This window comes from Leopardus geoffroyi, chromosome B1, assembly GCF_018350155.1.
Source record: "Leopardus geoffroyi isolate Oge1 chromosome B1, O.geoffroyi_Oge1_pat1.0, whole genome shotgun sequence".
NCBI lineage: Eukaryota > Metazoa > Chordata > Mammalia > Carnivora > Felidae > Leopardus > Leopardus geoffroyi.
Genome location: NC_059327.1, coordinates 201,445,620 through 201,462,765, shown reverse-complemented (window position 1 = coordinate 201,462,765; position 17,146 = coordinate 201,445,620). Strand labels below are relative to the sequence as shown.

Below are 17,146 nucleotides of genomic sequence, written 5' to 3'. Positions count from 1 at the left end.
AAAAATAAATGAACTTAAAAAAAAAAAAAAAAAAGGAAGAAAAAAGTTCATATATAAAGAAGCCATTGCTAAATTAGGGATTTCTGCCAGTAAGAAAGGAAGTGAGGGCGCCTGCGTGGCGCAGTCGGTTAAGCGTCAGACTTCAGCCAGGTCACGATCTCGCGGTCCGTGAGTTCGAGCCCCGCATCAGGCTCTGGGCTGATGGCTCGGAGCCTGGAGCCTGTTTCCGATTCTGTGTCTCCCTCTCTCTCTGCCCCTCCCCCGTTCATGCTCTGTCTCTCTCTCTGTCCCAAAAATAAATAAAACGTTGAAAAAAAAAATTTTTTAAAAAGAAAGGAAGTGAGGGGTGCCTGGCTGGCTCAGTCGGTGAGGCGTGCAACTCTTATCCCGGGGGTGGTATGTTCGAACCCCATGCCGGGTGTAGAGATGACTAAAAAAACAGAAGAAGAGAAAATTAGTGCTTCTGCACCACCCCCACCCCCATCTTCCAAATCAGGAAGGCTTTATCAAACCCCAAAACAGTGCCCGATTTTTCTGCCCGTCCCTAGTAAGGCTAGGTGGCGAGTGCCAGGAGCCCCTGCTGTGTCGGGTGGCAAGTGCCCTAACCAACAAAAAGCTGGAGAGCAAGTGAAACGGCCAGTGATGCTGCACTGGTACAAACAATAAACACTTAGAAAAGAGAAGTGAAACCGTATGGAGCCGCACCTGGGAAGGCACTGGCGGCTCAGCCCGCGTGGCTCATGCACCCGCTCTGCCCTGTGCTTCACGACCCCAGCCGTGAGCCGGAGCAGTGAGCACGACACAAGCGTCCCAAGGAGAACGGCCTACCTCCTACAAGTTAGGTAAGTTCCTAAGGTCGCCCACCAGGGACTCAGACCCCCGCCCTCCCAGGCCTCCGCAGTCCGGCGCAGCCTCCGACCACACAGCCGAGAACTCTGGAAGGGCACAGAGCCAGCCACACACACTGCTGTCCACTCCCAGACCTCATACAGACCAGCAAGGCTGCAGGGACATGCGCGCAGGAACACGACAGAACGGCTGAAAGGCAACCGTCACCAAGGGGCCACAGGCGTACTTGCGGTCCCGTCACGCTGACCTGACCACCCTGCTCCAGCAACTTCAGGCAGAGGCAGAACGGGGGCCTTCCTGGTGAGAGGCCCCCAAATCTGAACCCCAGGTTCCCAGCACGGGCAGCTCAGGGGCTTATCTGCTCCAAGAAAACTGCAAGGTGGGACATAACTTTGTTATCACCTATTCCTGGCTGAGAAGTGATGCACAGGAGGCTACAAGGGGCCTAGCTGTGGCTCCAATCGGGGCTCCCCACCCCACCCAACCCCCCCAGCCTCAGGGCCCCACCTCCCTCCCACCCCACTGCCCACCCCACCCTCCACCCCCACCCCCTACCCTCAAGACCACACCCCCCACCAAAGCAGCAAAGGCCCAGGGCCTCATGGTTTTCATCTGTAAATGGAGATAACAAGTCTTGGGAGAACTAAATGAAGTAACACACAACTCATCGGGGCAGGTGTGTGTGCAGGGGCCACAAGGAGAGGTGACACGCTGGGAGCCTGTGTTTTCTGCCCGCACAGAGTTTTCCAGCTGGAAATATTTATCAGCATTTTTAAATATCGAGAAACCAAAGAAAAACCTGGGCTTCTGGCTTCTCCTGACATACCGTAAGAGCTGGCCACACGGGCACGTGTTCCTGCACGACAACCAGCCAGAGCTAAGCCGTGGGTTCATCTGGGCCGTGCTCCACCTGGTCCTCCACTGCCCACACGTCAGGACACCTGCCACTGCAGTGTCCCCCCTCTCAGCCACCTGCAGGGCCAGATCCCAGTTTTAAGGGGCCTTGAAGCTTATTCATTTGGGGGAATCTTCTAGCCATAAAAAAAAAAAATGTTTAGTTATGAACACAAAATTAGGCAGACATAAGGAGTCCTGAAGGTCAAGCATCATTAACATCATAATTCTAACACTGTCCTTTTGGCTTTGGAAACCTGGGACGTGCTTCCATGTGAGGACACTCCAGCGAGGACTTTTTTAATGTTAATTTATTTTTGAGAGAAGGCACATAAGCAGGAAGGGGGATGGGAGGAGGGACAGAGGATCCGAAGCAGGCTCTGCACTGACAGCAGAGAGCCCGACACGGGGCTCGAACTCACCAACCCTGAGATCATGACCTGAGCCGAAGTCCGACACTTACCTGACTGAGCCACTCAGGTGCCCCCCCAGCAAGGACTTCCATCCAAAGTTCCATCTCTCCATTTTTCGACAAGAGACCATATAGTCCAAGGACAGACCCCCTTTCTTCTTAAATGGTGTGGGGCTGAGGTGGTGCCTTTCAGCCCCGCCCCCACTAACTTTCAGACATTACTGAAGTCAAAATGAGGTGATTCCAGGAACAATCTAGAATGCTAGCTGACAGACAAGATTAGGTGCTGGATCTGGGTCCCTGGACCAGTGTATTTCAAAGCATGTGAAGTGTGTGCTGAGGGCAGCACCCAGAGCCAGGGCCCTACCTGGTGTAAGCACTCAAATGTCTTGCACGAGAGTTACCAACTTGTTCCTTTATGTGTCTTCATCACAGAATGTAAAGTCCACGAGGGTGAGTCCCGTCTCTTGTGTTTACTGTGGTGCCTCTAGAACAGTTCCTGGCATACAGGAAAACATGTTTATCGAATGCACGCTTTTTGGAGGAATTTTCAGAAAGAACACACAAGAATTATACCTGCCCATTTAAAACAGAGCAAGCCAGGGGGCGCCTGGGTGGCTCAGTCACTTAAGCATCCGACTTTGGCTCAGGTCACGATCTCACCTGTCTGTGAGTTCAGGCCCTGCATCGGGCTCTGTGACAGCTCGGAGCCCGGAGCCTATTTCAGATTCTGGGTCTCCCTCTGCCCCTCCCCGGCTCCCACTCTGTCTCTGAAAAATGAACGAACCTTAAAAAAATAAATAAATAAAGTGAAATGAAACAGAGGAAGCCAGCATTCAGAGAGGTTGGGGAGTCCTGCCCAGAGACACACAGAGCAACACAGAACCACGACTTGGACCCGAACATCCACGGCTGCTGCCCGGCAGCTGTCCACACTGCCCCAGAGGGTGGAGGACGGCGGGGGTGGAAGGGCGCAGCCCTGCCCGACCTGGAGGAGCAGGTTCCACGGGCCACAGACACTCAGCAGGGACTGCTCACAACTCCTCGGAATCTTGGGAAATAAACCTCCAAAGTCCTCCTCCTTCAAGATACTGTGCATGTGAACTCCAGGTTGTAATTCGACGGTTCCCTGGGGCTTCTTGCTTTCTCCTTCCTTTGTGTCGTTAACAAGACATAACCAAAGCTTGTTCCAAAGTCCTCAGAAATCCGCTAAAACACCGTCACGTTCCGTTCCCAGAACAGACGGGTATCTTCACCACCATTTCCTGAATCACAACCACCCTTCACAGATCACCTGTCAGGTGCCCCGTACCGCGCCTGGCACGTCCCACATATTCTGCGTGAGAGATGCAACTCTGGAGGGAAGCCCTTGCTGGAGGGTCCTCACATGGAGGCACGACCCAGAAAGGGATCACAGTCCACCCACATGGCACAGACAGGAAACAGAGTCTCGGCGAGGCTAGGGAATTTGCTCCTGAAGGGACATCTAAATCCTGGTACTCCTCCGGGGTAGAGAAGGCAAAAATGGTAAATGATTCCTCCAAAGCCTATTTCTTACTTTTTTTTTTTTTTTCCAGATCTCCACCATCAGAAATCAACATGCCCCACTGCCACATCTATTTACACTGGGCCTCTGACTCCGCTCTGAAAACACAAGGGGAAAAGGCCAGCCCACTCAACTGTCACAGGCACACAGGACACAAAACCGCATCCTACAAACCCAACCTCCTGTGTGATAAAACCCCATCTGCCCTACAGGAAATATGAGGCGACTGAGACAGACACTGAGGTGTTCTTACTGTGGCCAAACAGCAGGCCCAAAGCTCCTAGTCGCACACACAGTCACAAGTACCCGAGAGCCAGAAATATTCAGCGTCTCTCTTCCTTCAGAAAAGGTTAGCCAAGGAGCCTCTGATGTTATAAAGTTGATCCCTAAAACCGGAGGGAACAGCCAACACGGGAGTGCAGCGAGCATCAGACAGCACGCGCGCACACACCCGGGCCCCTGGCTCCTGGGGCACGCAGGCCCTCGCTGGACCACACCCCTTCGAAACTGAGAAACAACGCTGCCCGACGGGGGCAGGGGTGCTGAATCACACCAAAACCTACAGACGTGGCAAAATCCGAGCTCCAGGTAGGCCTGCGATGACAAAAGCAAAAGCAAAAGCAAGAGGGGCGAGATTGCAACCACAAACCTGTCCACGAACAGCAGCGCGGGGGAGACAGCCATCGCGTCTACTGGAGCCACACGCCTCCGAAAGGCCAGCCCCACAAGTGCAGACTGCTCCTGGGCGACATTCCTGGAGCCGGGAGCCGGAGCCACAGTCCCAGGGAGGCACCCTGGGTGCCCTTCCGGGCCCTGCAGCACAGTCTGGAAGGTTAAGGCACGCAGGACGGGGTGGACCAGCTGGGAGGGCAGAGGGCGGGGGCAGGGGCGGGCAGGGCTCTGACTCCGAACTAGTCACAGGGAGGGAGGAGGGCGGGCAGTCGGGGAAGGAAAGCCCGTGTGACCAGGTGGGTTCCCGGGGGCCCTCGCATCTCTGCAGAGACCACAGCCACCCCTGCCAGGGGAGGCCAACTGGCCACAGGACCCACAGGCATCTCTGACTGAGAAATAAAGCGAAATCCCCATTTGGAACAACCTCGAGCGTCTCCTGTGTGCCCGACATGGTACTTTGTGGAAGAAGCCATCAGGTATTCAGGTGAGTTCCAACACTGTCACATAAGTTCCTGTCAAAAACTTGCATCAGAACCATCACTAGGGGCGCCTGGGTGGCTCAGTCGGTTAAGTGTCCGACTTTGGCTCAGGTCATGATCTCACGGTTTGTGGGTTCAAGCCCCGCGTCAGGCTCTGTGTGGCCAGCTCGGAGCCCGGAGCCTGCTTCGGATTCTGTGTCTCCCTCTCTCTCTGCCTCTCTCCCGCTCACACTCTGTCAAAAATAAAAACATTTTTTAAAAAAGTTTTTTTTAAAAGAACCATCACTAGATGGGGGCACCTGGCTGCTCGGTCAGTAGAGCCTGGGACTCTTGATCTCGGGGTTCTAAGTTGGAGCCCCATGTTGGGTGTGGAAATTACTTAAAAAAAAAATCTTAAAGAAAAAAAAAGTGCCATCACTAGAGTATTCTCCCACCTTCATGACTCCAAATACCATTAGGTATAAAAAAAGGACAAGCTCTAACAACTTCAAGGTCAACAAAAATGATCTACTCTAAACCCACAAGAAGTGACACAGGTAGGCTCTCCCCTGGGGCATCATTAAGCCTCACTCAATCATGTGCCAACGTTAACCCACGGTAAAAAGTCCTCCACACGCCCCAGCCAGGGTCCTCTGTCTAATGATCAGCCCTGCCAGTGTGTTTGTGTGTTCACAACTGCACAAGAAATGTCTGACTAGAGAAAGTCAGTAGATGGCCATCTCCAGCAAGAGGAGGTGGTGAGGGGCAAAGAGAGAAATTTTACTCTCGCTTTGCGAACTTCTGTTATTGCTGGGTGGCTCAGTCATTAAGCATCTGACTTGGCTGGGCTCACATCACGATCTCACGGGTCATGAGTTCGAGCCCCACTTCGGATGCACTCGAGCCCTGCTTCGGGCGAACATGAGCCCCACTTTGGGCGAGCCCCGTTTCTCTCTCTCTGCCCCTTGCTCACTTGCACCTTCTCTCCGCCTTTCTCAAAAACAAACACACAAACACCAATTTCTGTTACTGCTTTAAAAATCCCAAATGAGCATGTGTTACTTTTGCAATCAAAAAGAAAAGAAGACAGACAATGGAATCTGAGAGGCAACCCAGCGCTGGAGTGGTCCTGAGTGCTGAGTCTGCTGGGCTCCGGGAACGAAAGCCCTGCCCCAGCACAGCTGGTGGCGGGGAGGTGCTGGCTAAGGAATGGACTCTAGCCATGGATCCCACAGCGGGGACCTGGACCAGAGGCAGGCCTGGGAACGAGCTGGAAACAAATTCTTGAGCCCCCTGCCCCCTGCACCAACTGAATCACACTCTGGGATAAAGCCCCGCAAGCCCTGTTTGAATGAGCCCCCCGTGTGGCTCCGATGCTCACGCGTTTGAGAAGGACTGTTCGGACTATGTTTACACACTTAAAACTCCTGCTACCTTGCTGGAAACTTCTGGTCCATTCCTCCCTCCCACAGGAGTGGAGTCCACATCTGCTGGTCCGGCTCGGGAGTTACCGATCACTCATCCAGCTGCCAGAGGGACACGATAGTCGAAGTCCCTCCCCTTCCTTCCTTCCCTCAGGTTCACTCCCAGGACTCTCTGCGCTCCCCTGCACCAGCGTCCTACAGCTGCACCTGCCCACATCCCTCCCAATTCTTCCCCCACCTGCACCACTCAGGCTTTACCCACTACACCTCAGCAAAACAAACAAAATCCAAAAATACCTGTATTTTAAAAACCCACAAAGAAAACTCAGGTCCAAATGGCCTCACTAGTGAATTCTTCCAAATGTTTAAGAAGAAATACACGAACTCTTTCAGAGAACAAACCTTTTGTTCCACCCCCAACCCCCAAAGGAAATGTATTAACTAGGTCATTCAATAAACAAATTTGTGAGCATTATTAGCCAAGAAGAAATGTATTCAACTACACTTTCTGATGCCCCTAGAGGATCATTTGACATAAAGAGAGTGCGTGTGTGTGTATTTAAAAACTTCCCCCATGAAGGCCTTTTTTTTTTTTTTAAGTTTATTTATTTGTTTTGAGACAGAGAGAGAATCCCAATCAGGCTCCGCGCTGTCAGCACAAAGCCCGATGTGTGGCTCGATCTCATGAACCATGGGATCATGACCTGAGCCGAAATCAAGAGCTGGACACTTAACTGAGCCACCCAGGTGCCCTTTTGATTATTTTTTAAAATTCATACACAATAAAAGTGAGCTTTTTGGTGTACACTTCTATGAGCTGTAACACATTGGTAGGTTCATCCAACTACCAGAGAAAAATCTTATAGCAACTTTGAGAAACAGAACACTCAACCCATTTTAGAAAGCCAGCATAGTCCTGATACCAAAACCTGACGAGGGCATTGAAAGAAAGCAAAAGTTACAGGTCACGCTCTAATGAATACAGACAGAAAAATCATAAAATATTAGTAAATCAAATCCAGGGACAGATATGAAAGGATGATATGCCATAAATAAGTTGGGATTTTTTCCAAGAATGCAGATTTAGCTTACTTAACGTTAGAAAAATACAATGTTACTTATCCCAAACAAAATAAAGGAGAAAACACATGTAATCATCAACAGATGCAGGGAAAAAAACATTTGCTAAATAATGCAACACATTCATGACTTTTTTTTAAATCACAAAACCAGGAATAAAAAGGAAACTTCCTTAACCTGATAAAAGGTATCTAATAAAAAGTACGGTGTCTGATAAGAGGTGTCCTAACAGCAAACATCACACTCCTCGGGGAGATGGCGAGAGCTCTCCCAGAGACCAGGACCCACACGGGGTTTCTGCCAACACCACTCCAGTGCGGCACCGTATGGGAGTTCCTACTCACGCGGTATGGAGAAAACAAAGGGAAAGGCGTAAGAATTGGAAGAAGTGAAGCTCATCCACAGACCACATCATTTTCTACAAAGAAAATCCAACAGAATCCACAGATAAACTATTAGAATAACTCAACATAGCAAGACTGCAGGATTCAAGTTCTATATACAAAATTAACTGCATTTCCAGCATTTATAAAATGGCATCCGTAAAACCATCAAAAATTTACACAGATCTTGGAATAAATTTAATGAAAGAAATGCAAGACCTTTACATTTAAAAAAAAACTGTAAAATATTGTGGAAAAATTACAGGAAATCAAAATAAATGGAGAAAATACCATATTCAGAGATAAGAAGCTTGCGCATAGGAAAAAATGATCAACAGATTCAATGTAATCGCAAAGAAAACTGCAGCTTTTGGGGAACCTGGGGGGCTCGGTCGGTTAACCATCCAACTCTTGATTTCAGCGCAGGTCACATGACCTCACAGTTTGTGAGACTGAGCCCTGAGTCGGGCTCTGTGTTGACCGCTCCAGACCTGCTTGGGATTCTCTCTCTCCCTCTCTCTACCCCTCCCCAATCCCTCCTCTCTTTCTCAGTAAATAAACTTTTAGAAAAATTTTTTCTAACTGCAGATTTTTTGGTGGTAATTGCCAAGCTGATTTTAAAATTTATATGGGGGCGCCTGGGTGGCACAGTCGGTTAAGCGTCCGACTTCAGCCAGGTCACGATCTCGCGGTCCATGAGTTCGAGCCCCGCGTCAGGCTCTGGGCTGATGGCTCAGAGCCTGGAGCCTGTTTCCGATTCTGTGTCTCCCTCTCTCTCTGCCCCTTCCCCGTTCATGCTCTGTTTCTCTCTGTCCCAAAAATAAATTTAAAAACGTTGAAAAAAAAAATTTAAAAAAATAAATAAATACATAAAAATAATAATAAAATTTATATGGAAATGAAAAGTATGTAGAAGACTGAAAGTAATCTTTTACTTTTTAAATTTCTTTTTAAAAGTTTATTTATTTATTTATTTTGAGAGAGACAGAGACAGTGTAAGCTGGGTAGGGGAAGAGACACAGGGAGACAGAGAATCCCAAGCAGGCTCCACACTGTCAGCACAGAGGCCGACACGGGACTCAATCTCACAAACCGTGAGATCAGGACCTGGGCTGGAACCAAGAGTCAGACTCTCAATCAGCTGAGCGCCACCCCCCCACCCCCCTCGGCGCCCTGAGTCAAAATAATCTTAAAGAACAAAGAAGCAGAAGGACTCATTCTATCAGATAGCAAGACCTATTACATAGTTATTATTAGTGAGAAATGGAACATATATGGTCACCTGATTTATTTCAAAGGTTCAATGAGAAAGATGATCTTTATAGCAAATAACCAATACCTCACACTACAGAAAATTAGTTCTGATGGATCATGGATCTAGTTGGAAACGGCAAAACAAGGCTTCTGGAAGAGAACAAAAAAATCTCTTAAATACAAAAAGGCATTAACCATTAAATGAAAGATTCTGTCAATCAGAATTCATTAAAATTAAGAACTTCTGTTCGCTAAGAAAAAAAAAAAAACATTAAGCGAACGAAAAGGTAGAGTGTAGAATATATCTGCGACACATCTCACAAAAGACTGTTATCCTGAATATATCAAGTATGCCTACAAGTCAATAAGACAACTGCAGGGGGCGCCTGGGTGGCTCATTTGGTTGAGCGGCTGACTTCGGCCCAGGTCATGATCTCGCAGTTTGTGAGCTCGAGCCTCGCATCAGGCTCTATGTCGACAGCTCGGAGCCTGGAGCCTGCCTTGGATTCTCCGTCTCCCTCTCTCTCTCTGCACACCCGCCCCCCCCGCGCTCGCACTCTGCCTCTCTCATAAATAAACATAAAAAAAAATTAACAACAACAATAAAAAAGACAACTGTAGGCACTTCACAAAAGAAGATTCCAAATGGTCAGTAAAATTTGAAAAGATGCACCCAACCCTCAGTCGTCAGGAAAATCCAAGTTAAAGCCAAACACAATACCCTTTACCTAAACTTCTATCGCCAGAATGGCAAAACCAAAAAGCCGACAACACCAAGTTCTGGAGAGGCCGTGTGGCGCCCAGAACTCCTGCACCCTAGTCCAAGTATGTGCAAGGGCACTGCGGTAGCACCGCCCTGGAAGAGCCCTCAGCAGCGTCCGCTAAAGCACCCCGGCACAGATGCACCGAAACACACGAGCGAGAGCACTGTGACCAGCGTTCTCCCTACTTGTCAAAAACGGACCAGATCCAACGTCCCCCTGCAGAGAACATTCAGCGGTACATCTGTACACCCCGAAACTATCCATAATGAAAGAAAATGAACGCTGCCACACAGTAACAACCCAGGTGAACGTCACACAAGGTTGAGCGAAGAAAGCCAGACACAAAGTATGTGCCATATGACTCCAGTTAGCCAAAGTCAAAAAAAAAAAAAAAGGGGACAACTAATCTACAGTGATAGAAGTCACAAGTCACAACAGCGGTTGCCCTTGGGGAGTGAGGTCCAGACAGGGGAGGTACAGGATGGAGATGTGGGGGGCAGGGGGTGCTGGTCACACTCTCTACAGGGCACACGTGTGAATGGGCTTCCTTCGTCCACTTTGGTCACCACCAGCTCAGCTCAAACCCCGCTCCTCTCCTCGGGAGCCTTTCTGGCTGACGGGCCCCTCCCCACCTCACCCCTCCCGTGCGCCCGCAGGCCCCATGCGCACTTCTCTCTGGCAGAGGGCTGGGGGTGTATTTCAGTTATTTCCGCGTCACGCGTCACTTCCCGCCGCCCTGGGGGCAGGGAAGGCACGTCCTACTTGGCCTTTGCACCCCCCAGGGCCTGGCATAAAACCTGCGGGACAGTCTGCAGCACAGGTCAGTCATTAACTAACGCTGACACGCGCCCCGGCTGTGTGCCTCTCCCTGAGAAGTCACCGGGTCCACAAGACCCGTGCGTGCCTGCGTCACACGGCCTCCTTGAGATCTCCTTCAAACATGCCCCAGCAGTTAGACACAGGGCACAAGTTACACGGGGAGGCCCTCTCTAACATCAGCTTAGGTTTTCACGAGGAGAGAGAGGGCTGGGCGAAAATCCTGTATAATGCAGTAGGGAACATTACTTGACTACGGGCACAAGTACGAATTTATTTTTATTAAGCTCTGAGAAGTAAGGAAAGAAAGACGCGCTGCTAGTTAAGGACAGCCTGTAGCGTCACGAGGCAGGAGCCGTCTGGGCAAGCCCGACAGTTGACAGGTGGGATGAACGGCCATGGTCTTCCGATTTTAGGAACCTTAAGGAGGGAGAGCTGGGGTGCCTGGGTGGCTCAGTCGGTTAAGCGGCCGACTTCGGCTCAGGTCACGATCTCGCGGTCCGTGAGTTCGAGCCCCGCGTCGGGCTCTGTGCTGACAGCTCAGAGCCTGGAGCCTGTTTCAGATTCTGTGTCTCCCTCTCGCTGACCCTCCCCTGTTCATGCTGTCTCTCCCTGTCTCAAAAATAAATAAAAAAGTTAAAAAAAAATTTTTTTTTTAATAAAAATAAAAATAAAAAAAATAAAATAAAATAAAAAAAGGAGGAAGAGCTGACCTAAGGCGCGCGTAGCATGCACGGGATTCCGTGCCAGGCAGACCCGGGCTCACGTGCCAGCTTCAGCACACGCTGACTCCGGGTAAGACATGAACCACCTCTCAGTTTCCCACCTGCGGAACGGAGTCACCCCCCTCGCTTTCCAGGTTCGGGACTGTCACCTGCGCTTGCCCGTCACGCTAAGGGCACCTTATTCACCACACAGGGAATTCTTTTTCATTCAACAAATACACGGCGAGCGCCCACTACGCACATCCCGGGTCCCGCATCGAGTGCACGGAATACAATCACTGGTGACCAGGGACACAGGCCCTCAACCTCGAGGGGCTTATGTATGATTTTCCTTGCCTTAAGGACGGGGAAATTCAGAGCTATCACCTTGCCTGAGGTCACACGGTCAACTGAAAGGGCTTGGATTTGGACTCACCCCACACCTTTCACCGGCGGTCTTCCATCCTGGCTGCACAGCAGAGCCACCTAGGGGGCTTTTAAAAAATCCCAGTGCAGGGCACCTGGCGGGCTCAGTCAGCTGGGTGTCCGACTTTGGCCCAGGTCATAATCCGGCAGTCTGTGAGTTCGAGCCCCACACGGGGCTCTGTGCTGACCGCTCAGAGCCCGGAGCCTGCTTCGGATTCTGTGTCTCCCTCTCTCTCTCTCTGCCCCTCCCCTACTCACGCTCGGTCTCTGTCTCTCAAAAATAAGTAAATATAAAAAAAAAAAAATTAAAAAAAAACAATGCCCAAATGCCACCCCAATAAGGAAAGTAAAACTCACCTCTGAGGGTGGGGCCTGGACACCAATTTCTTTTTTGTTTCCTGGACAATTCTGTCGTGCAGCAAAAGGGCAGAGAACTTTGCTCTTTAACGAATAAATGTTTCCTTCCCATGCTATCTTGTCTCCTTAGCTGACACTTTAATCTATATGAATTCAAGATTAACTCCTTTCCAGCAGCTTCTATGAACAATGAATTACTATCCTTCAGATTCTGCTTTGAACTACTCCAACAACTACTCACTGAAGCGAAACCGAACTGTCAACACCTGCCGTACGGCGTGAGCTCTTCTAGTCTCTTCCAGTCTCCTGCCTCCACAGAACCAGGCAGTGGGAAGACTCCTCACCCAGGTGGCTCTCGGAGCTCACCTGAGTGTGCCCTCTCCCTCAACGGCGGCAAATCCAGGCCATGCTCCCAGAAGCCAACAGACCCCTGTCTTCTCTCATATAGAGAAGGGCGCAAAGCAGGCCCCACCCATGCGCGTTTAAAAAACAAACAAAAAAACAACGCTCTTCCCCGCGGCTCCAGGAATGAGAGTCCGTACCGCGCAACTACACAGAACCACGTCACGCTCTGCTGCCCTAGTGCCAATCAGGAACATGGACGGGGCATGAGCCGGAGATCAGGGCTGAGTAAGACCCGCACCCTGTCCTTGAGGGGCTCATAGTAGCAGCAAGGCATTCAAAACTAGACTAGACTACAGCGAAGGCCCAGGAGAGCAGGTCCAGAGACCATGTGTCTGGAGGAGGTCCCCTCTGTCCTGGGGATGCCAGGAAGGCTTCAGAGGTGTCTGTGTTAAAGATGTACAGAAAAGGGCATAGGAGACACAGGGCAGAGGGGAGGGGAGCATCGCGGGCAAAGGCAGGGAAGTGTGAGCCAGCAGGGCTGGGCTCGGGGTCAGTCTCCTGAGCACAAGCAAGGGCCCAGCAGGAGGAGAGGAGATAAACCACAGGCATCTCTTCGTTCTGTAGACTGCAGTACCCAGCAGGGCAAACCCTCCCACTTACAGCAAGTAGCCTGCGGCCAGAGTTAGGACAAATTCTAACGGTCCATCAGCCTTCACGGAGACCATGGACAAAGAGCTCCTGGGGGCTCTCCGCCATCACCTCGGGCCGGAGCACATCGGAGCCGACCAGGGGTGGGGACGGTGGTCAAGGAAACAGGAAGCACTTCTGGGATTCTGTCCCAGGCAATCATGGGAATAGCAGAAAACGCACACTGACGTGCACACAGGTAATTTTACCACCCCAAAGCAGGAACAAAATCATTTCCTTATTGTCGGACAAGTCAATGATTCACAAGAAGGAATACCACCAAGACATTAATAAATGTATGAAAATTTCTAATTAGGTGGGGAAACGTAAAAGGCAGGATACCAAACTCACAAATAGCACGCGTTTTCAGGTTTAAAATTCATAAAAAGTCTTTAAGGAAATACGGTAGAAAGGAAAAATTGGTAGTAGCTATAAAAGTGTAAAGGAGAGAAATAAAATAGTGAGCGTAAAAAAAAATAAAATTTTCTGGGGCACCTGGGTGGCTCGGTCGGTTAAGCATCCGACTCTCAATTTCGGCTCAGGTCTTGATCCAGGGCCATGGGATCGAGCCCCGTGTCAGGCTCCATGCTGAGTGTGGAGCCTGCTTGGGATTCTCTCCCTCTTCCTCTGGCCCTCCCCACTGACCCCAAGTGCACGTGTGAGCCTCTCTCTCTCTCTCTCTCACTAAAAATGAAATAAATAAATACTTTTTAAAAAAGATTCTCTCGGTCCCTCTGCTCCTTCCCCAACTCGTGCTCTCTCTAAAATTGAAAGACAAAGAAAAACACCAGAAGCCTCTCAGAAGAATGTTCCACCTCTGCAAACACCACACACTGGAGGTGTGAAACCCACACAGCTGTGCAACCGGATGTGGGAAATCAAACTGTTGGGATGAGTCTTCTCCCAATATCTCGAACAATAATAAAATCGAAAAGGAAAATACGTAAAAGTATACCAGACTTATGACTTTTTAAAACTTATAGTCTCCCTATCATTCGCTTCAGATTATTTACTGAACAGCTACTAAGTGTCTGCACTGGCTAGGAAAACAAGGAACGAGATGAGGCCTTGCCTTCCAGAAGCTCACGGTCATGGGGGTGGGGAGGGGGTCAGTGCTGTCTCAGAAGTCCAGGGGCTGTGGGATCCAAATGAAGGCCCTGGAAGGGGTTGTGGTGATCAGAGAAGGCTTCCTGGAGAAGGTGTCACTTCAGCTGAATCCTAAAGGACAAACGGGACTTGTCAGGCAGAGGGAGAAGGGGCAGAGGTGCAGAGACAAGACAAAGCTGGTTCAGAGGACTCTAAGTAACAAAATGGGAGCACAAAATGGGAGCTGGACGTCTGAGAGGCGGGCAAGGGTGGATCCAGAAGGTTCCTTGTGCCACGCCAAGTGGTTTGGAGTTTCTCCCACAAGTGGTGGGAACTACCATTTTTAAAGGCAAGAGCATAACAATGCATTCGACTCCTCAACTCTAGGCATTTAATCCTCATGAAGAAGGAGGGGCAGGGGGTCAGGAAAACAATCCTAAAAAACGGCCGAGGCTCCCAGCTCTTCGCCAAACCCACTTCCTCACTGTCCTGGGCACTGGCCCCATTCCCCAACCTCCCTCACAGGTAGGTTTGGCCACGTGACCAAGTTCGGCCCGACAAACCTCCAGGGGAGTGATGTCTGCCTGGCCCAGGAACCTGTCCCCCAGCCCCATCCTGAGCTTTCCCCTTCTTTGACCTGATGCAGAGGAGCCCGCAGACCTCGGGCAGCCATCGCCGGAGCCACAGGCCAGCCAGACCTTGGGAGAGCACGTGCTAGAAATGAACTTCCACGGTGCTAACTTCAGGCTTCTACAGCAGCTGACATCCACACAAGTCGATACATACTCATGTGTCCTCCCCACCAACTCTGACCACCACTCAGTTTCTTCTGTTTTAAAAAATAACTGTTCCAAGGAACTTCTAAGAGGAATAAAACTTGCTCACTCCAGGATACGGACTTATCAGGTGCTGGGACAAGGGCTGATCCTGGGCACACGTGTCCTCACCCACCTGGCCTCCCTCGGGTTTCTTCTTCCCCGGGCCAGGCTCCCTTCCCCCTCTGCACAACTTGCCTGCTGTGGCAGAGGCCACACCCTCTGGACCTCTTACCCCTTCAGGTGGGGAGTGTGTTTCACACCCAAATCTGAAATCTAAAGGAAATCAGGACCTAAATCCAAACCCTAGTTTTCAAACTCCTGCAAACGTTTTCTATTCCTGTAACGCTGGGTGCACAGAGCCTACGTTTGAAAAGGCTCTGGCTGGAAGCAAAGGGGAATTAACGGGGAGACTGGACCTTTTCGGGCCCCAAACGGGTATTAGGCAAATCTGGATGACTCATCACTCTTCCATTTATAGAACCTTACAGGAATCCTGAGATAAACCGCAACTACTCACAACAGAGAATCAGCAAAACTGGAAACAAAACAAGTCTCGGTTACAAACTCAGCTCACTTAACATCAACAGGAACTAGCTGATGCGATGTGGCAATCGAGTGAGATGTGTGTGCTCACGGAAAATACAGAAGGCATGACAGAATTTAATGTCACCTGTGCCAAATATTCAGTGTCCTCACAAACAAAATAAATACATATACATTATAGGATAAGCATTGCTGGGTACAAAATACAACCAAATAGCTTTAAGTAAACATTGTTCAAATGTTTGTGTTATTCCACGAATATGTTTTAAGTAGAACAGAGTTTTACACCCACCTGGGCAAAGGGAAATTGATTTGTGAGCAGCAAGCAGCTGGTGGCCAAAGAGCCGCTTTGCAGGAATGGGGCTGCCTGTGGGGTTTCTCCAAATCCCCAACCCCCTGTCCTCCCACAAAGCGGCCTGCATTTGTTATGGAATCACCCCTCCCAGGCTGACCACAACCTCACCAAGGGCAGAAGGAAGGCAGACTGGCAGCAGACTGGCAAAGTACCGAAACACAGAAATCTGCGAGTTCCCGTAAGGACACAGGGTTTGATTTCCCAATAGTGAGAGCACACCGAGGGTGTTCCGTAAACTCAGAGCCCAATGAATCTGGCACAAATACATTCTCCTTTCCCCCACTCCCCAAAACCACCATGCTTACAGATGTGAAATTTCTTTTTTTTTTTTTTTTTTTTTCAACGTTTATTTATTTTTGGGACAGAGAGAGACAGAGCATGAACGGGGAGGGGCAGAGAGAGAGGGAGACACAGAATCAGAAACAGGCTCCAGGCTCTGAGCCATCAGCCCAGAGCCTGACGCGGGGCTCGAACTCACGGACCGCGAGATCATGACCTGGCTGAAGTCGGACGCTTAACTGACTGCGCCACCCAGGTGCCCCTGAAATTTCTTTAAAAAATTTTTTTGTAATGTTTATTTATTTTTGAGAGAGAGAGAGAGAGAGAGAGAGAGAGAGAGAGAGAGAGAACGAGTGGGGGAGGGGCAGAGAAAGAGAAAGAGAAAATGAGAGGGGGGCAGACACAGAATCAGAAGCAGGATCCAGGCTCTGAGCTGTTGGCACAGAGCCCGACGTGGGGCTCGAACCCACGAATCATGAGATCATGACCTGAGCCAAAGTCGGATGCTTATCCAACTGAGCCACCCAGCGCCCCAGATGTGAAATTTCTAAGGACCTCAGCACCTCCCAGAAGCCAGGCAGAAACACTACAGAGAAATCAGTGTAGCCTGAAAGGTTTATCAGGAACACAGTATGGCTACTGAGGACAAATAAATAGATGTGCAGGCATAAGTTCCTTCCTGGTTCAGTTCATGCCACTCCTGAACGCTACTGTCCCTGACACTCCAGAGTGAAGGTACCTGCTCTCCCCACCAGAGATGAACAGCAATTTCAATGTCCACACCCAACAAAAAGTGGCTGAACCTTAAAGATTTCTTTCCTCAGGGGCGCTTGGGTGGCTCAGTCAGTTGAGCATCCGGCTCTTGGTCTCAGCTTGGGTCTTGATCTCACAGTAGGGAGTTCAAGCCCTGAGTTGGGCTCCATGAAGTCTCCTTAAAAATTTCTTTCCACAGGTACAGAGAAGTTTCCTAACCCCTCCGAGGCAAGGAAAATAG

General features: G+C 50.0%; 1 protein-coding gene across 7 annotated transcripts in view; it reads right to left on the bottom strand.

Annotated features, from left to right (window-relative positions):
• The window catches only part of TBC1D14 (TBC1 domain family member 14), a 111,888-nt gene that overhangs the window by 68,847 nt on the left and 25,895 nt on the right, over positions 1 to 17,146 (bottom strand). The window contains exons 1-2 of one of the 7 annotated variants that reach the window (XM_045474643.1): positions 5,375 to 5,378; positions 4,823 to 4,828 (exon numbers count right to left, since the gene is read on the bottom strand). The exons of 5 other annotated variants lie outside the window; for them this stretch is intronic. In XM_045474643.1, coding sequence (XP_045330599.1) covers positions 4,823 to 4,824 — 2 coding nt within the window. In that variant the 5' untranslated portion in view covers positions 4,825 to 4,828; positions 5,375 to 5,378. Of the gene's footprint in view, positions 1 to 4,350; positions 4,501 to 4,822; positions 4,829 to 5,374; positions 5,379 to 17,146 lie in introns of those variants that run through there. One more of the 7 variants, XM_045474642.1, reaches the window with a different exon arrangement.